Raw genomic sequence first — 25,584 nt, 5'->3', positions numbered from 1 at the left:
TGTTACCTCATTATTTCATGAAAAATAAGCAGATACAAGATCTGGAGTTGATTCCATGTTGTGTTGTTGAACTTAGTAGCTGTTCACTGGAATTCTCATCAGCCACCATTAAGTTGAATACCAAAAAAACCTAAAAACTTTAGAAGTGCCTAAATCTACAGTCCACTATATTCTTAGAAAAGGAGGATTATTGTTATTGCTGAGCACTGGCCAGTTTCAACAATAACAAAAGGCCATGAAGACCACAGAAGACATCTAAGGTGGGTGATTGCTGAATTCTTTCCTTGGTTACGAAAAACATATCGCGTCAAAGTCTACAATCAAGAGATACATTAATGTACCTGAGACTAAATTACACTTTACAAGAAAACACCTAAAAGAGCCTGCTGAGTTCGGGGGGGTCAAAGGTGGCAAACACGATCCAGTGCAAATGGATAATGACCCAAAGCAAACTGCAAAAGCAACAAAAAAAGATATTCTTCAATGGTCAAGTACTGATCTCATGTTCTCCATGCAAATAGAGCATGCTTTTCATTTGCTGAAGACAAACCCTAAGGCAGAGAGATCCACAAACAAGCATCTGATGAGAGGAAACAGCATTTGGTCTGCACTTTAGTCACGTGTGGACTGTTTGATTTAAAACCCACTGTGTACTACTGTAAAGAATGACTCTTTAATGTGTTGGTGGGCTGGGATTGTTTATGATACGGCGTGACGTCACTAGTGTCACTTGCCTGAACAAGCAGAGAGTAAACTGACCGAGCCAGTCTCCATGAGCCTCTGCAGACTCGACCGACCGTTTCGCAGCTCACTCACGGACCCGCATTTACACCCCAGAATCTCGGAAGACTTGATTCTGGTCGGTCGGGAGGATCCAGGAGGTCTCCTCCTCCCCCTCCTCACCATGAAGGCGACCAGCTAACGCTAGCCGAGCAGTGTCCGCTAACAGCGGGACTCCTCCGGGCTGACAGTTTACAGCAGCGGCGGGTTCGGAGGAGGAGGAGGAGGAGGAGGCGGAGGTTAGCACCCAGCTAACCACACACTGCTGCCTGTGAGCCGATCAGGAACTGAAAGGAAGGATTAGACGGTGAGTGAGCTGACTGTAGCAGCGTTAGCCACATGGTTTGTTGTTATCCTCTGTTTACTTGCTTTTCTTTCAACGCTAACTTGGCTAGCTAGCGTTAGCGAAGTTAATGCTCCACATTCAGTTTCTGCTCGGGGCTCTCAAAGAGATTTGAGCGTTACATGCTGAATTGAGTAGACTATTAGTTCAGGGAGGTATCAATTCAATAACAGATTCCCTCCTGTGGGCTGCTCTTTATGTCCAACATAGTCTTTGACTCCAGGTTAGGGTGAGCAGGTGTCCCAGTTTGTATGGGACTGCACAGCCTTCAGCCTTAGTCCAGTTGACATGTTTAAGTTATTGTGTTACAATGAGAGAATAATTGATAGACACCAACGTTAGCATCCATTTATATGTATGAGAAGCTGTAAAAATTGGATAAAAAATTAAATGCAGTATATTTATAACTTTTATAGATCTACACACCAACACGTTGTCTTTATGAGGTTTTAATTTGCTTTCGGAAAGGCATCAGACAATAACACAAAATACAGCAGCTGTTTGTTTTTAAAGTTATATACACTGTTGACATCAGTAATTTCTTCGACATTTAGTTTGTTGGGATCTGGTAACTACTGCATGCATGTAACATATAAACCTGTGTTGACAGAATAGTGTCAACACAGGTGAGTGTGCGGGTTGAGAGGCAGATTTGCATTATGATGTTATAACAGGTGTTGTGGTCAGAAGTAGGTCATTGTTGCTCATGTATTTATTCTTTTTCCCCCCTCATTTCCTGTTAGAAAATGTGATTAGCTGAAAATAGAAAGATTTTCTCTACACGCTGTAATGCATTTTGCCATCAATGTTGTTAATTTATTTATTTTATGTAGGCCCTACAAATATCCTGAATAGGAAATGTAATGACACAACAAAGTGGTGGGGGAGGGGGGTGTATTGCTTTACAATACTTAAATAAATAAATACGATAATATAAAATATTATAATAATAAACACTTGTTGCAGATTTTCTTAAATCTTTGTCGCACATCATTTTTCTGCAACAGTTCTTGGACAGGTGGGACAAAAATGAAACCAACACTAAAACCTCATTGCAGTTGTGAAGTATGGTGGAGGCAGCATCATGGTTTCAGGGATCTGCCTTGTGAGTGAATGAGTGGATAAATTAACCTTGTGATGATCGAACAAACTGTGTAGAAAAATAGCCAATATAATAGTGTGCATTATAAGGTTGATTTATGTGTGGCTTATATGGGATTTATTTATTTATTTTAAATTTATCTCTGGCCTGATTCAGCACGTGCCCCCCTGCTGGTGCATGTGTCAGCTTAACGTCTGAGGAATGACCTGCGAAGGGTTAAAGATATCCCGACTGTTCTTAGGGCTCCTGAGATGATCTGAGATCATTTGTATGGGTAATTATTACATTAGTATTAACAAAGAGTTCACACTCTTTCTCGCAGTTGTGTGCGTTGGTGTGTGGAGGTATTTACAGTTTGATTGTGTGGGGCAAAGGACCTATTTAAATGCTACAGGCTGGGAGTGTCCACTCTTTGTGGTTGTTCATCATTAACCAGACAGCGTATCCTGCAGTGCGAGTCAACAGTTGAACTGTGTGGTCTGAAGGTTTCACAAATGTTCTCCACTGCAAACATGGACCCTGGGTCCAAGGGGTTGGTTGCCACAGAAGATGATGTATGATGGGATACAAGAGAGGTGTGCAAGTTTAAATCACAAAAGGTCGCACTTGTTGTGTGTGTCTTTATATTTTGGGGTTGTGTGACTGTGGCCGAAATTATGCTCATTATTATTTAATGTTATAACTTGATTTTTGGGACATCATGCACTTGCTCTTGCTCCTTACTACACTTGAAACCAAAGTGTTTCCAAAGAGATGAAGTCATTTTACTTCATCTGAAGCTCCAACAGCCTGTAGGGGGAGTGAATTTGGGGTTTCAGAGAAGAGTGAAAATGCTTCAGCCTAAAGAAACAAGAGTGACAGCATAAAAGGAACAAAGCAAAAGAATTTTTATCTGAATTATTATGTTCTTATAGTTGTTGAAAGCCATATATGTAACTGATGAGTTTTCTGAATCACATGCATTATTCTATTTGCACAGAGGATACAAATAAACAATGCATTTCTAAACTGCTAATTCCATCTCATTTATACATTGTATTGTGATAAATATCTCTGTAACAATTGTCATTTAAACCTTTCTAATACTCATAAAAGGCAGTTTTAAGTAGTTTTAAAATGAAAGTTGAAACAAGTTAAACTTGAGTTAAATATTTGATTAGTCTGTCAGAAATTCAGATGAATTATTTATTTATTTTTATCTGTTTTTATGTGTTATTTTTTTTATTGAGTTGGCCTCATTCACTACATTGAGTCACTGGACTCTACTGTGTTTGTGCAGGTTGGAGACTTTTGGAGTGTTTTTAATGGATTGTCTGACTGATATTATAGTTTGATGTGACGTATAGATCATCCGAGAAGCTTGTCTTTAGTTCTTTTTAGTTGGCAAATAATTAACCAGAATGTGTGTGTGTGTGTGTGTGTGTGTGTTGCACCTGCATGTTAGAGTTTGACATGATAAATTACAGTCAAGCTTCAAAATGCAGCCTCCAGAACTATTAGGCGATATCATAATGTCTACGTACGTCTCTTATCTTTCATGTTGATAATGATATGAACGATAGTCCTGGAACTGCATTATGATCTGGTAGAATAACACCAGCACGGAGATATCAGATACTTCATATGCAGCAGAGGTTGACCAAGGACTCGGCTGTTAATGGCATTTTCCCCTGTGAAGCGTGGTACTTAAACTCTCCACCATCAATACACAAACTGACTACTTGAAGAACTGACATCCAGAAGTTAAAGATTCAGCATAGCTGATTTACTTCACACCATTTTGGCAGTGCTGGCTTGTGTATTGTAAAGCAAACTAAAAATTAAATATATAATCAGTAACTTAATGGCTGTTTAATTCTTTATATAAGCGGAGTGTATTTTTCTTTTGTGTGCCTGTATGAATGGAGTCGGGTGGGTGTCAAGTAAATCCTGAGGTCATACTTGCTGTGTATGTGCTTGTTCTGTCATCTGTGTGTGTTTGGCGAAGGCCAGCAGGGCAGGGCACAAGGCATGGCGTTGTATCGTGACCAGCAGCCCCAGTTACTTGGAACAAAAGGGCTGTTGTTGAGAGATCATGTGACTGTGTGTGTGTGTTCCACCCTTGTCATGTGATGTGAGCTCAGGGCAGGGTCTGAGAAGTGCTGAGTCGCTCTGAGAGGTTCCTTCCACCCAGGGAGCAGGCAGAAAACGAGCATGCACACAGGGAGAGGAGAGTGCCGGTCGGGTGGATGGATGTCAGGACAGAGAGGAATACGGAGACATCTTCAGAGACGCAGAGAGATTCAGAATAACTTCTGTTGCTTTCTCATTTCTACAGCAAGAAAACATCACATCCTTCTTTTACTCTCCTCGATTCTCTTTTTCTCGATTTCAGTAAAGATGCAACGCAGCGCTTCACATCGGCTCTGCGGCGAGGCAAGTTTATTCTAGTTTTCTTTTTTAGTTCGTTGAGATTGGGTGGTGGTGGGATGGCTTACCTGATGTCACAATGGCTGCTTAACCTCACAAAATCTGGAGACTTCGCTTACTGTGAACCCAGAACAACATTTGTAATTAAATTTAGCTGCTACTCTGGTCTCATCCTGGCAATCGGTTATGAAGTTAAAGGTGGGTTTCGCACACATGCAGAGGAAATGCAGACCGGCGCAAACATTTCCCATTCCTGGAATACCAGCATGACTAACTGACTTTTTACTCATTTATGTTTGAGCTGAGAAGTGAGACACAGCCGCGTGTCGTGTAGCAGGTCCTGTAATACTTGTTTGAATCAGTGCAACCGGCCTGAGAGAGCCGTCTCTTAACAGATCTCTTTTGTGTGTATGTGTGTGTGTATGTAATTAACCCACTGTGGAACTGGCCCTGCAACCTACGTATTCAATACCACTGCAGATTGTTTAGTTGAGTAAGTGAAAGGGTTTTTGCCGATCTGTGTCGTCATATTAGTGAAAACCTACAGTACACTTGCCACACGCAGGAGTCTGTACTTTTACACTTAGTCGCTTTCTGATGGACAGAGTGAGATAACTTGGATAGTTTACAAAAACCCTGTGTGTCACAATCGCTGACTTCTCCATGAGCTTGCATAATAACGTCTGACGGTTTGAGCGGAGTAGTGAAACACAGAGAAACGCACACACGCCTATATTTGGTTACCCTGTTTCTGTGTCAGAGAGCAGGAGGCATGAAACCTCAAACCTGAAAAGGTACAGTGTCTCTAACGTCTCACTTTAAGTGCACTGAAAATTTTATGATTTTATTACAGATAAAGCAAACAGTTATGATAATGCCAAAAGGCCATTAAAAAGTATTCCAGTATAGAATACAGTGCGGTCGCTCAGTCATTTTAGCTGCTAAGTAGCCTGATTGCTTGAGAGTAAAGGAAGGTTTACTCATCTTTACTTTCTGATTTTTAACATCAGAATGGAAACCTGCAGTGTCTTGATTTCTGGAGGCTCTACACTAAATGTCCGTCTTTGAGAGGGGTCACATGATTGCCAAACATGTCTGTGAGGATAACGTAGCCCTTACAGCTCTGCCAATTAGTGTCTGCAATATGATGCTGAATAATTGAGCAGAGGACTTCTACTGAGCTGATAGCATTCTGGTTTCAGTAGCCGAGGGAACACCAGCACAGCATGGCTCATCCATTATACAGCACTTGGAGTAACCGAGCATGTCCTAGTGTCCTGAAACACACTGTGGAGCGCGTTTTGTGGTCAGCTTGGTGCACCAGGGTGGGTATAAAACTATAAAATACTAGCAGTGGCCAGTGGTACCCCTCAGCCTCCTAGTAGATGCACCTATGGTATGAATCGCTTCGTTCTCGGATTCACAAACCTGGGTGTCCAGGCTGTGTGCCCACCTGGCCGTCAGGGTGACGACAATACCGCATCAGCCTTTTATGGCTGAGGAGCAAAAAGCCCTGGACCATGCATGAATCCCATGTCTTGTGTGTTGTAGTTAATGACCTGCTCAGTTTGTGTCTTCTTTGATATTGAAAATAGAGTGTAGTGCATGCTTCAGACAAACCTTTTTCTATAAAATATATCTGCAATAAACTATATTTGCATTAAAATCCTATAATTATCTTAAAATCCTGTCCATGCTGGCTTTCCGTTCTTGCATAGAACATTAGTAAACATGTATTGAAATGCATAGTTACTTACATCTGAAAGTTTTTGAGGTTGCAAAACCAAGTTTTAGCATCCTAACTACCAGCTACGTGGCTTGTTTTAAAATGCACTTGATGGCTATATGCATGAGACTGAACATGTGTTGACACGCAGTTTGTGTAGTGAGTTTGGGTGGAATAACTGGAGTGTAAACAACCCCTAGCCAATTAGGGCCAGAATATTAACCAACACTCTGTTTTAGTGGCATTTAATGGGGACCTATTATGTTTATTATGCTCTATATTTTTATTCAGTTCAAAATAATACCTTCAGTTCATCCTGTATCTGAAACATTTTTAGCTCTTCTCCACCCTTTCTTTCTTTCTGATTGGCTGTCCCCTGTAAACAGAACATTCAACCAACAGTTGGGTGGGGCTTAGAGCTATGTGCCTGAAATGATCATAATAAAAATATCCCTTCTCCTTGACACCATACAGATCCAAGAGTAGAAAAAAAACAGACTGAGCATTTTGGAGCAGTTTGAAGACTGACAGGCAGCTGATGCTCGCTGTTGTCGTTCTTACAACAAGTGGGTCATCGTGACCGACTGCTCATGCATCGATGCTGTTGCGACCAGGCTAGAGGCATGACTGCGTCACTATCTGCCAGCATGTCAATGACATATGGGTGCAGAAGCTCAAAGGTTCCTAAGAATTGCTGCACACAGGGAGATTACTGCAGAAACCTTTAAGGAAACCGCTTCAAGTGCTTTGTTTCCTATTTCAACATCTTCTTTTAATATTCCAGCAATGAAGTGGTGACTTCTTTAATTTTTCTAATTTCAACAACTATCAGCTGCCATGAGTTGAGCTCGCTTCAGAAGAGATTTTTTTGTATTGTGAGCATCAAGTATTGTAACAGTTTATATCATGTTAAAAAGCAAGAAAAACCATAATGCGTCCACCTTAAGGACTGTTCTCCACACAGTGGATTTTCTAGTCCTGCACGTGCAGTTGCAGACACAGTGTAAAAGCCCTGCAGGTTGGTTACTACTGTTACCCAGACATAGTTAGTTAGCCAGACCGAGTAATGCTTTCACTGCAGAGCATATGAAAGCACAGTTTAATTCATTTCTTACACTTTTTAGTGTATTTAGAATTAAACCCCTTTCAAGCACATGGAGGAAGTTTGAAAGGGTTTCTGTGTCTATGCTTGGTGAACTATGATTGTTTTAGGGAAGGTTGGAGGTGAGATACTTTGATGCTTTTAGTTTTACTTTTACTGAGAAGTTGAGTTTTGTTTTTTATTTTATTTTCTGTTTGACATACCTTTCTTTCCTTACTTTCCATTTGACAACATCAGACCACACCAACCCTTTAAACAGTGGGCAGTTAAAGATTTAAATGACTTCCTGCTGTTGTGTTCATGTTTGTATATGTTTTGGCCCAGCAGTGCAGCTCTGACGGGAAAGTGAGGGCCCTGTGGTTCCACCTTGTCTTGATCTTCCACTGGACACTGTGCATGTGTTTCAGGGGATAGATTTGGCTTGTTGTCAGCGCATTTCTTCCTGTTACAGCAGAAAGGCACTTCCTGTAGGCTAAAGCCAGAAGGGTGGAGATGAGCGAGATGAGATTGCTCCCTTTAATGAGAGCTTGGCCTGTAGTTTGGACAAAGGAGGAAGGTGTAGCAAGGAGCTGGCCAGTTTACTTCTGTTTTGTAATGATTTGTACTCTGATTTTCACAGCTTTGGGAGCTTTTTAGTGAGACTGGTGTGTGGACTTTTTGTGTTAACGAAGTTTTTGTTTTTGTTGCCGCTTCTATTTTTTTCCAGCCCACCAGGCAGAGCAGCTGTGGCAAATTGCAGACGAGCATGAGTCATGACCTCAGTGGTGCTGGTTGACACTGGTGGGACAGTGGTGGAGTATGTCACAGCTGAAGAGGACCCAGAGCAGGTGCGGGAGACACAGACAAACTCATTTCTATCTTACTCATTCAGTTAGAAAAATCTTTTTGTAACAGTTTCTCTTTTTTATTCTCCTTGCCGACTTTCTCCAGGAGGAGGGAGAGTGTGAGGTGGACTTGGAGCTGGAGGGAGAGGTGGAGGGTGAGTGTGAAGCCGAGGAGGCCTATGAAGAGGAAAAGGAGGAGGCTGAGGACTACCCAGCAGTCATAGTGGAAGAGATTCCTAGTGCCAGCCTGGCTGAGGAGCAGAATTACTCAGCCCAAGTGTTGTTGTATGGTGATGAGGCCTATATCATGCAGGAAGTGGGAAACGAACAGGAAGTGGAGACAGATCGGGACCCAGGTGAGGCAAAAATGTTTTGTGTTACTAAAAGTGTGCCACGGTCTTTGTTATGTTATTGCATCAGTCAGATTTTGAATAGTCTTTCCAGTTAAAACCAGCATAAAATCAGATTTTTGGAGAGGTTATTTTATTGCCTCAAAGCAATCAGAATTATTTTTAAAACTGCAAGTGATTGTATTTAAAAAAAGACCCACAGCGGACCGTCCTGCCCAAAGATACAGAACAGCAGTGTGAGGGGAAACATACGAACATGAGATTAAAGAGGCCCAGCCAGTTACAAGAACCTCGATAACACTTAACTCAGGCCATCAGCTTAACAAAGGACACCAACTAAATCACTGAGCAACATCTGTGCTGTACTTAAAAAATGTCCTTTAAAGTTCAACATAGCCAGACTTTCTTTGTGTTAGCTGGATGAGTAAATCCTCAAACCTCGGTCAGAGATGACTAATATTATGATGGTGAATATCAACTTTCTGCTTTCTGCTTCAGGTGTTGTTTCATGCATCATTTCACTCTTCGTTAGCACAAAACTGACCAACTAATCAAATCAGGAATACGGGTGATAAGGATCAATAAAGAATATTTTTAAGAAGTCAGAAATCAACACTTGTGCTACAGATAAAGCAAGAGAGTAAAACTGCAGAAAATTAGTAATCGTGTGAATTCATTCTTTAACTATATTTAGCGGTGCAAATTAGAGCTCTGAATCTTTAAACTATATTTAAACGATTTAAAGGTTACTTGGTGCATTCAGGCCTTTACTCCTGAATTCCTGTGATTACAGCAGGGCTTCCCTCATATCTGTCACTATTCAACTCCCAGTACTTCTTTGGTGATGGGAGTCAGCATACTGGGAGTGCACTGCCACCTTGTGGGTGTTGTTGTGTAGTTGAATTTTCTGTTTTATGAGGTTTTATTCAGTATTTACTGGCTAATAATTAGATTTTGCTATATTGGTGATACCCGCCATCCAGTCCAGTGCTGTTTTCAGTAATTTGGAACATATTTAAAGATCAGAGAGATGGAGATTTCAATTTTCTTTCTAAGAACTTTAAGTTGCAGCATGTAATTAAAATTCTCAACAAAAATCAACTTTTCTTCAGTGAAATATAATAGTTTTGATCATAATAAAAAGTTGCTAAGTTTCAGGATCTTCTCTCACTTAAACACCTCAAAATAAAGTGGAACAAATAATCAACTGAAAATGAGTACACGCACCTTTACCTGACACATTTTACCTTACCAAAGAAAAGCAGGGGCAGCAGATTTATGTAACAAAAGTATGTTTCCAGTGAGTTTATAAATTCACCATCTGTCCTTTTTCTCTTTTTCACTCATCTCCATAATTTTCCTCGTGAAAGCTTTGGCCTGTTCGCTGCTCGTATCGAGGCCGCTGGCGTATGGCTGGATCTGAACTGTGAATAGCTTTAGCGTTAGCCACTTTGCCTTTCTTAGCTTCTGTAAAATGTCCATGTTCAGCCGGGTGAAGGAGGTTTAAGTGTTTGTTGTTTCCCCCCCCTCACAGTTTACTTAAACAAACTTTGTGTCTTCACTTACAGTGAAAAGCTTTCATACTAACAAGATATCAGTGTGTGTTTGTGTGCGTGTTTGTGTGCCGCTGTGCACATGTCCTGCGTGCATGAAATAGACCAGCTCATAACTGGACATATGTGAGACTGACCGGTCGGTGACCTCCCCGAGCAGAGAACATTGGAAATTTTGATTCTGGTCCTTAGTCAGTCGATCTGTGCGTCTCTATTAAAGATGATAGAAAAAGTGTATTTTTAAAAAAAGAATAATTTAGAAGAATAATTTAATAATAAAAAATATTTTTATCATAATAATTTTATAAATAAAAGTCTGTCCCTCTGCTCATATTTGTTTTAAAGATGCGGTTACATGTTTGAACACACTTTTTTTTGTGTGTGTTATGTGGAAAAAAGACACGGTCCACAGAATAGTGGCTCTCAGTAAGAAACCTGTTGAGTTCACATTTAAGATGATGCATTGACGACATGTAAGAGGCAGTCTGATATAATTAATAAACCGGGAAAACTTTTGCTAGCTACACAAAAAATACCTGATGTAGTAAATCTGATGATGTAGTAAACTCATATATGCAAATTATTATTTCTTTCTTTTTTCCCTTCATTTGCTCAGAAGGTTTTCTTGCAATTGTTTCATGGCTCAGACTTTAAAGGGTTAGATTACCAAGTGCACAAAACAGGAGAGGCATTTCCTCAAGGTGTAGAAAATGATTAATGAACTCACCGCACACTTGGTTTGGGGGTCACTGGTGGAGCGCAGAATATCCTCAACAATTCCATTTGTTTTGCAGTTTTTCAGTGAGATCCTCCTTTAAAATGAGCCGTTCCCGCCTTTAAATGATTTATTTTTAATCCCAAAGAGACATAAATACTTTTCAAAGCCTGACTTGCATAGGTGTCCTCCTAACACACTAGCTGTTAGTGCAGTAGTTCATGTGTGAGTATTTAACCTTTGCTTTACCAAACTCCATGTCTCAATTTTACTTAAGTTGTAAAGTATGTGATTTAAAATGAACTCCCACATAGATAATAGATTTATTAAATTGCAGCGTTTCAATCCAGCTCACCTTCATACACACGTGTGTAAATAGGCCTGGAGCTCCATGCTTGAAATCAGGCTTTGAAGTTTGTACAAGAAGAGAAAGATATCCAATCAATTTAGACATACAGGTTTTTCGATCAGGTGAATACTTCATACTTTTTGCTTCATGTGTAGCATCATCATCAGGTAGTTTATTTCTCTTAGTCGTCTCAGAAACCACTGAATCACAATTAAGCTCACTGACATTCATCAATAAATAAGTTTTAACATAATTGTATAAATATAAGATGTTAAGTCGCAACATATGCCAGATTTGATCTTCTTTATTTTTCCACTAGCTCTTTTAAGTTGTCCAATCCTAATTTAGTTTGCATAAGTTCATTATTTTAATCCTCACAAAGCAAGTTTATTTCTTATTAACCCACATTCCCTTGTGTATATATTGTATTTCAGTACAAAATGCTGTCATTTATTTAAAAAAAGTGCTGCTCTGCCCTCCTGTGGCATTGTTATGTGCCCTGTCCTGTAAGCACATGCATGAATATGTATCTATATGTATTACAGATAGTCAAAGTTAAGTTAGTAAAATGGTAATATGACAAAATAAATAAAACAATGATAAATACTTTCCAGCTCCAGGGGCGTAATTTCCAGGGGGGTTAGGGGGTTATGACCCCCCATAATCAGACCTAAACAATATAACCCCCCAATAAAATTATGAATTATCTTGCATAAATAGGCTGTTGATTTTCTTTACTCATTTCAGTTATTACCAGCAAAATAGTTGCATGTTTAATCATCTGGGAATTTACCCAGATTTATTTATTTATTTAGACAGAGATCTTGACACCCCCCACCTCCAATGTTCAGCACAAAGTTATGCCAATGTCCAGCTCCAAACAAATCATATTGGGTTCCTAAAAATTTTGAATAAGATACATGAGAAAAGTTGCTTAAATATTTATATAACATATATCAGTAGCAGAACTTTACTGGTCACCAAAATAAGACTTATTTAATTGTATTTTATTAGACCTTTAAAGCATAATTATTATTATTATTATTGTTATTATTTTTTTAAAGTGCTGGACCTTATTACTGACATGCTTTTTTAAGAGACTCACAGTAAAAATCCGTGTCAGTTTGCTTGTGAAAACGGTGAGCTTATTTTAAAAAACGGTGCAGCTTTTATTTGACGTGCTCACTACGCAAGAAGGGGAGGTCGACGGAAGGATTTCCTGTGTTGGTGGCGGATGGGTACCTTTGCTGGCGCTGTGACGCGTCGCGTTCAATACGAAGAGATTTCCCATTAGCGGCGGAGTGATCTGAACTGGTAGCTTCCCATACAATTCAGTGAGGAGTCAATGTGAATCTGCGGCGAGGGGGAAAACATGGCGACTTCGCAGCATGAGGGGCACGCAAACCAACTCGATCTACTCATCAGAGCCGGTAACGTAATTTTTCGCAATCACGTCTTCGATCTGAGCTGCCGCGCGGTTGTTGTTTTTAAGTGCGTCCGCTGCGCCGCCGTCCGCTGAGAAGAAGTGCGGTGAAGTAATGGAGGGCAATCAGGAAGTGATCACCTTGGTTAGCAACCTGCATGGCGTCGCCACACGGTTTAATCGGAGCCGGTTTATAAGGAGGGAAACTTCAGTTGGATGCGGTGGTGTGTACAGGTGGAGAGTTACGTGCATGCGTGGTGTTTTGCACGCGGGAGGAGTTTTTTCTGCCCTCGGCGTGGTGTAGAATAACGGTCTGCAGCTCGGCTGCACAACCAGGAAGTGTGGAGATGTTGTCTTTCCTACGTCTTTGCCACGCTGTCTGAGTCGGAAGGACATGTGGGTTTATTTTTACCAGCATTAACGACGCGTGCACAGTTAAATATTCCCTGTGATCGTTTTTATGATCGTTTGTTTTGGTGTTTGACTGCGGCTGGCTTCGGTTTCGGGTCAGTTAGCCTGAATAATCTGCAGGCTGATCCTTGATTAGCAGCTCCGGGGAGTGAGGCGCCGTCCTGTGTCATGTTTGTGGATTAATGTGTGATCGGCTCACGGTGGCACCCTCTGGGTCTCGGGTTTTGGTGTGTGTGTTTGTGTGTTTCACGGTTTCCGTTACCGTCCTGTGCAGCCGCTGTGCAGGCGCGTGGGACGGCCTGGCTCACGCGCTTTCTTCCTTGTAGCCGTTTGTTGTTGGCTTCAGCTTTCGAGCTACAAACTCTCTTCACCCGCGTGTTTCCTGATTTTGACTAACGGGCGTTTATCGCTTAAACGCCGCGTTTGTTTCCGCCTCTGTTTAATGTTAATGTCAAAGTATTTTTTTCTAATATTTCGATGGCGGAAGCATTGTTTATGTGAGGGGGCGGGGCGTGTGTTTGATTGACTCGTCCGTTAGTCCTGTAGTGCGCGCGCTGCTTCCGAACGTAAGCAGCAGTTCAATCAGATGCGTCTGGGGGCAGGCTCTTGAACTGAGCGACAGCCAATAGGAGGCAAAGCGAGTGTTGAGTGACAGGAGGATTTGTGTGCCTCTTCGAGGAGAACTGGAGGGAACGGGTGAGGAGTGTAAACACGGAAGTCATCACGGGCAGCACTACTTTTTGTCGGACTTGCTGCTGTTCTTGGCCCCGTTACCGAGCTGTAAATGTGAATGAGAGATTTTCCCAACTTTATATATTGTAATTTTGCTCACACTTAAATAATTATTCTAATAAACTGAACAATTTTGCGATTTTTATTGGATAATCAGACATGAGTTATAACCCTGATAATTCAGATTTTGACATGTTGGTCAGGCACATCTGCAGCTGTTTGAACTCAACCCTTTCGGTGGCCTTACTGCAGCACCTCTGCTTGCTTTCAAGGGCGACTCTGCAGGCCACAGGACCTCTGCAGTGTGTTTGCTTGTGAATGAGTGGGACACCCTAAATATAGCTTATTTCTGTCCTCGACACAGTGCCCATTGCCTCAGCAAGATAGCCAAACATGGATAGGGCAGGGTGTAATGGGATCTCGTGTTTCCCACCGGTGATTGACAACGACAGCAGGTGCTCCTGGGTGCCTTCTCAGAGCTCCCTCAGACAGGTCCACGTACAGTTTCCCTGACAGCGGCTGTATCCTGTTTTTGAATAAAACAGGAGGGCTGCTCACGTCTGAGTGGGTCAATAGTTTGATTGTTAACATATTGAATTAAACACCCAGCTTTGCAGGAAGTGAGTTTGGGCTTTATGTGCAGGAAAATTGTGTTTTTCCTTCATGTAAAAAATTGGTCCTCAGAGAGGTTTAGATCTTCCACTAAAGAAAAATCACCAGATTTAAAAAAAAAATAAATAAATAAATTCTGTGAGCAGGTTTTAGTTTACCCAGGCTTCTGTTTTTGCTTAACAAACAGCCATAATTATTGGGAAATTGCGTATAAGTTTTGTCTGCTCATGCTAAATTGTGTAGACAAAAAATTTTGCTTAATTATGGGAAGCCAAAATGTTTTAATAAAATATATACGTGACAATTAAATGTAAATGTAAGTGATGAATGTTTCTAGTTTTAATTTATGTGGGAAGAGTGAATAAGACAAAAACATTTCAAAGGGGAAATCATACATGCCAAAAAAAACTATGAAGAGTTAAAAAAATTATAAAAGGGGTGAAAGAATTGAAATTAAAACATTTTTGGGTGTCTACTTTGTATGTGGTCTTTGTGCTGACAGTGTGAGTTCATTGAGTTCATAATGTCTGATCTTAGTATCCTTCAGTAATTCATCCAAATGACTAAATTATATATCATAAACAAAACATTGATTAATCACATTAATTATTGTAAAACAGTGCAAAATTTGTGCTGTTCAAGCTTAAGATGGTCCACATTTGCATATAGATAGAAATACACCTTTTTGATGTCACTATATTGCAGCATTGTATTGTGTTGTACTGTACTGTGACACCATAATGATCCAGCAGGTAGGGAGTGAACTGGAAGTCAAGTACTGTGCATGAGTCTTGAGTCACATGTTATTTCTTTACATGTTGATTACAAGACTTAGTAATTCTTAAAGTGGTTTTGAGCAGTAGTTGGTTAATGAAGGTCTTACAAAGTTTTTGTTTGGACATTTGCTGCTTTTTTTTTACTTATTTTCAGTCCAGTACTTGTACCTGACCATTTTGTCGAAGTATTCAGCCCTGAACTATGAATCAGGCAAGCATAAAAAAAGTCCCCTAACCAATGGATGAACACATAACAGCTTAGAACAAATTTTAAATTGCATCGTTACACGCATTATTACAAACAACCTGTTGGAAAAACACATCATTTTCCACATTTCTTTAAATGAATCTGTGAGTAAAATAGAACAGTTTGACAGGCATAAAATTATATTTTGCATCAAAAAGACGATTCCCAAAGAGCTCTTAGCTGAAATTAGCATGTGTGATGTGCAAAATCTGAGAAAAAAAAAGATGTATGAGGCCTAAAAACTATCTGCAGCAGATGAACAGTATCTGAAGATCTGTGCTTAAGAAACATGGGGGAAAAGATCAGCATAAATTATGATAAGTGTGTATGGAAGCTGTCAGGAGCGAGGTACAACAGTATCTACAGCCATCTGTAGAACACAGTGGAGGCTCTGTCATGGTTTGAAGCTGCATTTCAGGCAAAATTTGTGAAATTAAAATACTTGTATTGCAATACTGGTGGTTTCCTTTAGGGGGTGCCAGATGTTTATTGTTTGTCCAGGAGAACCCCCACTTTAGGATTGTGGCTGTTCTCCACTCTGCAGACTGAAGCTAGAAGGCAATCTCAGTTATTTAAAACTCATTAAGTTATCATATCTGTTTAGATTAAAAATGTCTTAATATTTTCCTTCAAATGTAAAAGAAGTAGATTGATGAGATCTCATGCTTAATAAAGAAGAAAAACACTAACTGTTAAAAGTCCAGGCGAGTGTTTGCTGACTGTTTTCGTGTCTTCTGTGTGTTGCAGTGGAGGCTTCTGTTCACGGCACCAATGTCCACTGCTCTGACAAAACAATTGAGGCTGCAGAGGCTCTGCTACGCATGGATTCGCCCTCCAGCCTCAAAGAAGACCACAGCCCAGGTAACACACACAGATACACTGTTAGTGGACCACCGCTCAGGTTTATATGCTCAGTTTCTTAAAACATAACTGCTGGCCAGTCAAGTAGATCCTCATCAACCCTGTGATGATTCCTCTGTGCAGAAGCGTTCCTTCCACAAAGCGGAGCGACACAAGACTTCCTCCACGCTGCCATGCGGCCTGACATGATCACAGAGACCGAGGTGGAGATATCAACAGAGGAATGTTGTGAGGAGGAGGATGAGGATATGGCTACGGTTATGGACGATCCGGAGCCAGAACCCGACCACGAGCCAGTCAGGAAGAAGCGAGGTAGACTTAAAAGAGCTGGAAGTTAACTTATCTGTTATGTGGAGGAAGCCAGAGCCCAAAATGTTAATGTGATATCTTTAACTTTCTGGGGGCTTGTTAAACTTTGGAAAAAGGAAAATATTCAGTGTTTCAAGCCAAGATTTAAATGGAAAACATCTGGAAGCACTGATGCCAAGTTGTAAATCCAAAACCAGAACCTTGTAATTATGCTCAGTGACTTTATCCAAGAGCACCATCTAGTGGTCAATTTATCCTATGGAGGGGGTCACACCTCGGTCTCACAACTGACTTCTTTCAAATGTTTCCCTTCCCAGCCGTACGGAAGCCGAAGACGCATCAGTCAGCCATTTCCAACGGCTCACCGGACGTCAGCATCAAGAAGAAACCAAGAGAAGGAAAAGGTATCTGAGCAGTAACTAAACTTTTTCCCACTGGCAGAAACATTCAGGGCTCAGCTTTTCACTTTTATGAGTTCACGTTTAAAGCCAACCCTGACTGGGAACTTTTCTCTTGCAGTCAGTATTTTCACATTAAAGGAAGCGTTTGAATTTTATTGAAATAAAGCAGCTTTGGCATGGAAAACAGCTGGATTCACTCACATTTGTGACCGAAGCTTTGTTTAACACTTTGACAGCAATAATCAAGGAAACCACTGTTCCCCACTGGAGCAGATTTAAATACCTTTTATACTCACCAAGCAGAAGGAATAAGAAACAGGACTCATACACAGTGCAGCATCTTGGGTTTAAAAAAAGGCAGCGTGATATTAAATACACCGTTTCTGTGAATTAACGATAAACAAGCATTTTAGCTCTTCCACACAAAAAAATGCTTTCTGGTTAACATAGAGACAGAAATTCACCGTGCCTGCAGCTGTCGGAAACTCATACTTTTATTTCATGAATCAGTCAACATGCTTTAAACATTAATATGACCTTTCAGTTAGCTTTTCTCCTTCATGAACTAGACTTTGGTTCAGTTTTATTTATACAGTGCTCAGTGCTTAACTCTCAGCAGCAGTCACCTCAGAATGCTTTGTACAGCCAGGTGAAGACTGAGTCATGTTACAGAGAAAACCTCAACGTTCTTTAGTGATGACTGAATTTCATGTTTTTAAGTTCGGTTTCCTCATTTGAAGAATAATTGTGGAGCATTTTTACAAAGCAGTCCAGCAGCGCTGCATAAATACACTGAGTACAGATGTTAATTGTGTGGATGCTTTAAGCATCCACACTATTGAGTTCCTCTTGGGACTTCCGTACTCTTTTTGGCACTTAACTACTTCCACAATTTTCAGCCGATTTTCACCGTTCAAATTTTAAACTATTCTGCTATTTCTGCTAATGTGTGCTATGTCTTTTGGTATTTTTCACTATTATACTTTTTAAAATATTAAGCTTAATTTGTCCCATTGAAATGAATGGGAAACTTCTGCAATTCTGCTAAAATTTGCTTGTTTTTGAAACTTAACTACTTCCTCATATTTTCACGTAGAACAACCATTCAAACTTTAAAATGTTCTCAAATTATTGGGCTATTCAGGTATAAATCAGCTTTTTCAAATCTTTTACCGTTTTACTTTTATGCCTCTTAAAGTTTTCAGTTGCAAAATTGTGATTTTTCACAAAATACATGCGTTGTTATGGTTGCTATGCACTTGGCTTCCAGTGTGCCACTGAAGGTTTTGCAGTCTTCTCTTCATGTCCGAACAACTTCTTGCTACTTGCTCAATTTTCACTCAACTTCCACAAATTATACATCAAAACGTAGGTATTTTTGCTGGCTTTCCGAAAATGTCACTATCATTGTTGTGGGATTTATAGAATTTTGGCAAATCTCCTCAGACCAACACAAAGTCGCAAAACTCTCCATAGAAAGTCAATGGAGAGCTTGTTCAAAATCACCGCTTGATTTCTGTAATGAGAGGCATATTCGAATCGTCATATCTCCTTAACGAAGTGAAGTTAAGACATAAGGCTTGTCCCAGTATATCTTCAGACACTCCTGACACTCACAATTCAAGAGTTATTTTCTCACCTATTACCGTTCTGAAATGAGTTAGACTTGTTTGAGGGTAGGAAATTCGTCCTTCGCTCAGATTTCTTCAGATTTCAAACTCTGGAAATGAACCACTTTTTTCTCTCGTCATATCTTTTTGATGGATTTCCACAGAGACCTGAAAATTTCCATGACTGTTCACCAAAGCCTGCTGTCTCTTACGGTGAAAGAATGATATCGATACTCCAAATAGATTTAGAGTTACAAAGCGTTGTTTGAGGGCAGGTCAAGGCAGTTTTTGCTTCGCCTCTACTCAGTTATGGTGCATTAGAAGTCAAATATCTTTAATAATTCATATTTTAATGATAAATTGTCAACACTGGAAGATTCCCCCATCTCTTCTGAACAAAACGGTGTAAGAATGACCGTTCTAGCCCCTACGGTTAGGAAATTATGGTCATTTGTTTGAGGGGAGTCGTCATTATGAGAAATAGACTGCAAAAATCCTGTGTCTCTCTGTGCTGCATGCACCTGTTTTGGCGGGAAAAAGTACACAGGCTCTCTGATTGGTGGATTCAAATTCAGCAGCTCTCAGCCTGCTTGACTGAGCTAGAAACTTACTTCTCTCATCCTTTTTTCAGCTGTCCATTTTGCTTTTCCAATTTTTCTGTTTAAGTTATTACTATTGTGCTAAATCATACTATTTCTGCTATTTTATAAGATTTGTGCCAAATATAGTATTTCTGATTAATTATAATTTTTCTACCAAATCATAGTACAGTATTTTTGCTTTTTATAGGATTTTTATAGGATATTTATATTGCTTAATATAGTATTTCTGCTTTTTATAGTATTTGTGCTAAAACATAGTATTTCTACTAAATGTAGTATTTATGCTTAATCATACTATTTCTGATATTTTATAAGATTTGTGCTAAATATAGTATTCCTGCCAAATATAGTATTTCTGATTAATTATAGTTTTTCTACCAAATCATAGTACAGTATTTTTGCTTTTTATAGGATTTTTATAGGATATTTATATTGCTTAATATAGTATTTCTGCTTTTTATAGGATTTGTGCTTAATATAGTATTTCTGCTAAATATAGTATTTATGCTTAATCATACTATTTCTATATATTTCTGCCAGGCAGCCAATCCTCTGTGAGGACTCAGACATTCAAATGCACATATCAGGGCCTGCACGGCTTCCCAGCCAGCCAATCATATCTGAGGTCTGCCGTTTCTTCTCTCGTCATATCTCAGCGACGGATGTACAGAGAGCAATGAAAATCGCGGTCAAAGTACACCAAAGTCCGCTGATTCACCCAGTCCAAGAATTATGCTTCTAGTCCACCTAGTTTTTGAGTTACACAACATTTTGTAACTCCAAAAAACGGCGTTTTTTGCCTCTCACCGCGATCTAATTCTGACTGCTCATCAGCCTGTTTTCCAGGCGCCCGCTCTCTTTCCCAGTGGCGCAGTTGGTAATGAAACGGATCTTCAGACCAAAGTTCATGGGTTCGATTCCACCTTGGCCCACATGTTTTTTTCACTACAAATTGATACACTATCACAGACCTGTAATTCATATTAATAATTTATTACAATTCTGCAACGTTTTATGATTTTGGCAGCTTTTCTAATATGGACCTCAGATTCTTGTTAATGCTCCATGGCAGAAATACATACAAGTACACAGCCTGATGAAGCAGACAGAAGCAGTACCTCTGATTGGTTCAGCATTTTCACCTCTTATCAGCACAAATCTCAGCCTCTTCTGCTGTTGTCATTAGAATTTTAAGCTTTTTCACCTTTTTTCAGTTACGTGAGAACCAGTTTGGCTCAATGAGTAGCTGAAAAATATCAGCCTCTTCTGCTGTTTTAGCAGGATTTCAGAGTTCAGCTTTTTCACTTGTTTTAAGCACAAATTTCAGTTTCTTTACCTCATTTCACAACAAAGTTCTTCCTCTTCACCTCTTTTCAGCAGAAATTCTTCTGATTGAACTCTTTTCAGCAGAAATTCTGCTGATTAACCTCTTTTCAGCAGAATTCTGCTCATTCAACTCTTTTCAGCAGAAATTCTGCTGATTGAACTCTTTTCAGCAAAATTTTCAGTTTTTTCTGCTGTTTTCAGAAAAAAAAACTCTTTTCAGCAGAAATTTTGCTGATTCACCTCTTTTCTGCAAAGTTTTCAGCCTTTTCACCTCTTATCAGCCCAATTCTCAGCCGCTTCTGCTCATTTCAGCACAATTGTCAGTCTCTCCACCTCTTCTTTGTGAGAATCAGTTTGGCTCAGTGAGATGTGTAGCTGCCTTGAAACCAGAAGGGCCAGTTTCGAATCCTGCTCAGGGCAACGTTTTTTTTCAGCTCTTTTCAGCAGACATCTTCAGCGTTAAGGCATCCACACAGCATTTTCGCAGGAAATGCAATTTTTTCTAGTTATCTTTGATTTCCAGCAGGGAGCACCACCTACCTTTGGGAATTCCTGCTGGACCTCCTCCAGGACAAAAACACCTGTCCCAGATACATAAAGTGGACCCAGAGGGAGAAGGGCATCTTCAAGCTGGTTGACTCAAAGGCCGTGTCCAAGCTGTGGGGCAAGCACAAGAACAAGCCAGACATGAACTATGAGACGATGGGGCGGGCACTCAGGTAGGCTGTCCCTATCTGGGATTATAATCGGATGCGTTACATTTTTGAAAGAAACAAAGTATTTTACATCTTTATGATCCAATAAACACTTTAAATTTGGCAGCGATAAAGGCAACAGTTTGATAAACAAAAAAAGCTCTGTCTCTTTAGGATTACCTTGCTAGACTTCACAGAGGCTGATTTCCAGTCCTCTGCTGACATTTCATTTTTATTTTCTTTGAAAGCAGCATCTTATGTTCTGATGCCTTTTCTTCAGATATTACTACCAGCGCGGCATCCTCGCCAAGGTGGAGGGCCAGCGGCTGGTTTACCAGTTCAAAGAGATGCCCAAAAACATTGTCATCATTGACGACGATAAGGCGGAGATTCCTGCTCCAGAGGACCTGATCGGCTCGGACACAGCGGCGTCCTACGAGCGCGTGCCTCCGCCGTCAGACATGCTGCTCCACGCCACCGAGCTGTCATCCTCCAAGAAGCCCAATATCTTGCGGGGCGCTAACAAAACCAACGTAGTCCACACTCCAGTGGCCACAGGCAGCAAGCCAGCAGCAGGAGGAGCGGTGACGGCGGGAAGAATAGTGACGGTCTCAGCGGCGTCGGACGGGAACCAGAAACAGCAGTCCCACGCGGCAATCATCCCGAACGCCACAGGGGCGAGGTGAGGCCCCTGCACGCAGATGTTCACTATATGGCGTCTTTGCTCATGCGGATCTTTACCCTTCTGACTCTGTCTCTCCTGCAGGACGGTGCGGGTGGCTATGCAGGTGCCGGTAGTCATGACAACATCACTGGGTCAGAAGATCTCCACAGTCGCCATGCAGCAGCCCGCGGGAACAACAGCAGCAGCCGGCCAAACCACTCTGCTCACCAACACCTCGGCTATCGGCGCCGCTGCCGGAAACGCCAACTCCCAGCAGAAGGTGTGCAAAAGCAAAAATCGAAAATGATGCAAAACCAAGTTTAGAAATGTGTTTATAACTCTGAGTAATTAAGTTTATTTTGGTGATGAAACAGTTGAGTCACTGCGCAGCACTGAAAAGATGAACTGATGATGCTTCTTTTCATCAGGTCGTGATCCAGACCATCCCCACCATGGTGCCAGCCACTGCGGAGAACGGAGACAAGATCACTGTCCAGCTCGCCAAGATCATCACCATCCCAGCCCACCAGCTGGCTCAGTGTCAGATCCAGACCTCCACGGGCACAAACAAGCCCGGTGTCGGGGCCTCGCCGGCGGGCATCAGCCTCCTCGGGAGCCCCCTGACTGTCCGCGCCCTCGCGCCCGTCAACGTCGCGCCGGGAACGCAAGTGATGAGACTCACCGTGCCGACGCAGGCGCAGCAACAGACTCTGGTGGTTTCGCAGCCGGGCAGCGGGGCGGGCGTGGTGACGGTGTCTGCGGCCAACCAGGCGGTGGCGGCGCAGCCTCGTATCATTAGCGGTGTCATCAATGGCTCGGAGCTGGTCATAGGAGGTGGAGCGGTGGAGAAGCTGAAGGCCGCCGGCGTCCAGGTACAGGCCGTGCAGGTGCCGATCCAGCAGAATCAGGCGAATCCAAAAATGGCCCAGAGCGTCAAATCGGAGCCAATGGACTCGGCCGACGTGGCGATGAAGACAGAAGAGCCCGAGTGTTGAAATGCGTCCGTGTCTCCTCTGCCAGAGCGTGCTCGTTTGTACATTTCTGAAGTCATTTCTACTTTTCTTCGTAATAACCAGCAGCAGTCTGTGAGACTTTAAAGACGCCCAGAAGTCCCCCCCCCACCTTTTTTTTTTTGTGTGTGTCTTTTCTTCCTGAGCCCGTCTTCACATCTTCCATGTTGCTGCCTAGAACTAATCCGGACTGTCTCAGAGCCGCACAGAAACCTCTCCGACATAGGAAAACAGACTTGAAGGAAAGGGATGTGTTGGGAAAAGGGACCAACTTTTGATCACTACAGTTTATGCTTTGGAAATCTTTCACCGTCACTGACTTGAAGTCTGGGGAAAAAAGCGAAACACTACAAACACAAATGAAAGCAAATAATCAAAAAGCAAAATGTGAACCGTCACATTCAAGAGGACCCGGAGGATGGGGCTGGGGTGTAATGCAGCTTTTGTAGAGACAAACGTTAAAACCAGCAATTAGTTTTTTTATTATTATTATTATGATATCACTGTGCCGATCAAGTGTAGGTGGTGCTATGAGAGTGAGAGGAAGAGGCGTTCCCACGAGGAGCGATATCAGACAGAACACGGTCATGTATGTACATAAATATAAATATGTCTGCTATACAGTTTACGGAGCTAATGTTAACAGAACAGCCTTAGATTTTAATTTTCTTCTTCATGTGATGTCTGAACGGTAAGCTGTTGTTTTGGTTTTTTTCTTTGTGTTTTGATACCTTGTACCAAGCACAGTATTATTGAAACTAGGGGAACTAATTTTTCTTTCTACTGGTTCTTCCGCCTCCATTTGGCTGTTTTAATGCTCACACAGGTTGAATCTGACAGGCCAGACTGCTCACAGCACATCTGAGGATGTGGCTAGAAAGGATCTTGGCTGATCCTTTTTCTTTTAATTTTGGAACATTTTTGTGACCCTGCAGTCAGGCTGCATGCAAAAAACACGACTGAGCCGATGCATGCTGCCACATCTGAAAATAGGAATGTCTGTAAAAGCAAGAAAGAAATTAATCAAGTTTATGCAAAGATGGCTCACTGTGGATCCCAGGTCACTTTACTTCCAGCTTAAAACGAGGCTCCTGCATTTCATTTTTTTAATCTGAAAAGAGGGAAGAAGAAGAAGAGACAGAGAAGTTTGTGTTCAGACTGAACTGTTTGTATATTCAACATTTGAAGTATATTCTATTTTGTTGTACTCTTGTTTCAAAGTGTATTAAAGTAGATTTTACTGAAATATAAAGACATTTGAAACCTGACGGCTGTCCCTGCATCACTTATTTATTTTTTGTTCATTTATGTTGGAGCTGGGAGATTTGGAGTTTGGGTTTAAATGATTATGAAACAAGATAATCAGGATAAAATGGGTAACGCTGTTCTTTTACAGAGCAGTTTTCCCTCCCGTCTACTCAGTTTAGCTCAGCTCAAGCTAAAGATGGCAGACAGACTTTGTACAGAGAATCAAACGGTTCACAGAGGCTGCTGTCTGTTTTTTTTTTTTTTTTTTTTTTTTTTTTTTCGTTTAATCAAGAAGTGAGGCACTCAAATGTCTCAGGCAGGCGGTGTTAATCTTGTTTTTCAGTAGTGTGAGAAACCGGAGCTCCCCGAGAAAAGCCAAACACCACAGAGGGGGAATTGGCCCCCTGGCTCTGGATGGCCTCACCTTGTCCTCCAGTAGCACTTTGAGGAATCTTTGAGTCACCGTGACCAGGATGCGTTCTTCAACGCATATGTAGCACTTTCTGCTTTCTTGTGTTTGCGCAATATTTCTAATTAGAAGCTGTCTGAGTGATGCTGCAAAACTAGTTCATGCATTCATTTATGAATTTTGCTCTGACTGCTGGTTTACTTGTGGTTCACAGGGTATTTACAAGTAGAATGGGAGGCAGAGCCGTCAGCTTTCAGGCCTGTCTTCTGTGGAAGCAGCTTCCAGTTCGGAATCGGGAGACCTTTTTGTCAAAGCTTAATTAGGGATGGATCAGGTGACCCTGAATGTTCCCTGGTTGCGCTGTGATAGCTCTAGGGTTTTGGGGGCTTCCCATGATGCGCTGAGTGCATCATTATTTATTGTTAAGCTCTGGCTCTCTTCCACAGTGCGTCTTTGTCCCTCCCCCTCCCCTCACCCTCAACTGGTCGTGGCCGACCGGTTCCTAGTAAAAGGGAGTTTTTCCTTCCCAGTTTCGTAAAGTGCTTGGTCATAGAGGGTCATCTGATTGTTGGAATTTCTGTATACCTTACAAAATAAAGAGGCTTGAGGCGACTGTCGGTTTCTGCTGAGCTGCGGTGCAGGTAGATGTTAAAGTTGAGCAATAAACTACATTTTTAATATCCTGAGCTAATTTATGTTTATCAGCACAAAGCTGAACACAAGAAGCAGAAGTTATGTTTTACCATCCGATATGAAAAGGGTCATGTGAGTCTCCTAATATTATTTCACACATGAAAGTGAAAAAGGGTTTGAAGAGTTAAAGAAATTTCTCAAATTTGGAGAATCTGAGCCACCTGTAAAAAAGCTGTTTTAGACTATAATCTCAAGCTTTTTGTACATTATCAAACTTTTTTCCCAAACATTTCTCCAGGTGTTTGGATCAAACTGGACAAACGGTCATGTCACAAATACAGCAGTTGCTTCATACAGTGATA

General features: G+C 41.2%; 1 protein-coding gene across 5 annotated transcripts; it reads left to right on the top strand.

The window, feature by feature from the left end:
* The first annotated feature begins 712 nt into the window (after positions 1-712).
* On the top strand, positions 713-24,200 carry elf2b (E74-like factor 2b (ets domain transcription factor)). 5 transcript variants are annotated; one of them, XM_084930302.1, is made up of 10 exons: positions 713-1,087; positions 8,169-8,289; positions 8,393-8,642; positions 16,202-16,315; positions 16,439-16,627; positions 16,942-17,028; positions 21,090-21,282; positions 21,539-21,940; positions 22,025-22,202; positions 22,351-24,200. In XM_084930302.1, exons 2-10 carry the CDS (start codon positions 8,215-8,217, stop codon positions 22,915-22,917), a joined length of 2,055 nt encoding a protein of 684 aa, XP_084786428.1. In that variant the 5' UTR covers positions 713-1,087; positions 8,169-8,214; the 3' UTR covers positions 22,918-24,200. The 5 variants fall into 5 exon arrangements, with proteins under 5 accessions (XP_084786428.1, XP_084786425.1, XP_084786426.1 ...); XM_084930299.1 differs by having other exon boundaries at positions 21,087-21,282; XM_084930300.1 differs by lacking the exon at positions 713-1,087 and adding an exon at positions 4,381-4,640 and having other exon boundaries at positions 21,087-21,282.
* Positions 24,201-25,584: the final 1,384 nt, after the last annotated feature.

Source organism: Perissodus microlepis, chromosome 6 (genome assembly GCF_051167445.1).
Source record: "Perissodus microlepis isolate ML-2025 ecotype Zambia chromosome 6, ASM5116744v1, whole genome shotgun sequence".
NCBI classification, from domain to species: domain Eukaryota; kingdom Metazoa; phylum Chordata; class Actinopteri; order Cichliformes; family Cichlidae; genus Perissodus; species Perissodus microlepis.
Note: the sequence above shows the minus strand (reverse complement) of the source record. Positions and strands in the feature narration are given on the sequence as shown.

What these genes read in the sequence shown, in the direction of transcription:
- elf2b (XM_084930299.1), top strand. Translation starts at nt 8,215, where the DNA reads ATGACCTCAGTGGTGCTGGTTGACACTGGTGGGACAGTGGTGGAGTAT. An exon ending in CAAAGAAGACCACAGCCCAG is followed by an intron (nt 16,316 to 16,438) that starts GTAACACACACA and finishes TCCTCTGTGCAG; the next exon opens with AAGCGTTCCTTCCACAAAGC. An exon ending in ACGATGGGGCGGGCACTCAG is followed by an intron (nt 21,283 to 21,538) that starts GTAGGCTGTCCC and finishes CCTTTTCTTCAG; the next exon opens with ATATTACTACCAGCGCGGCA.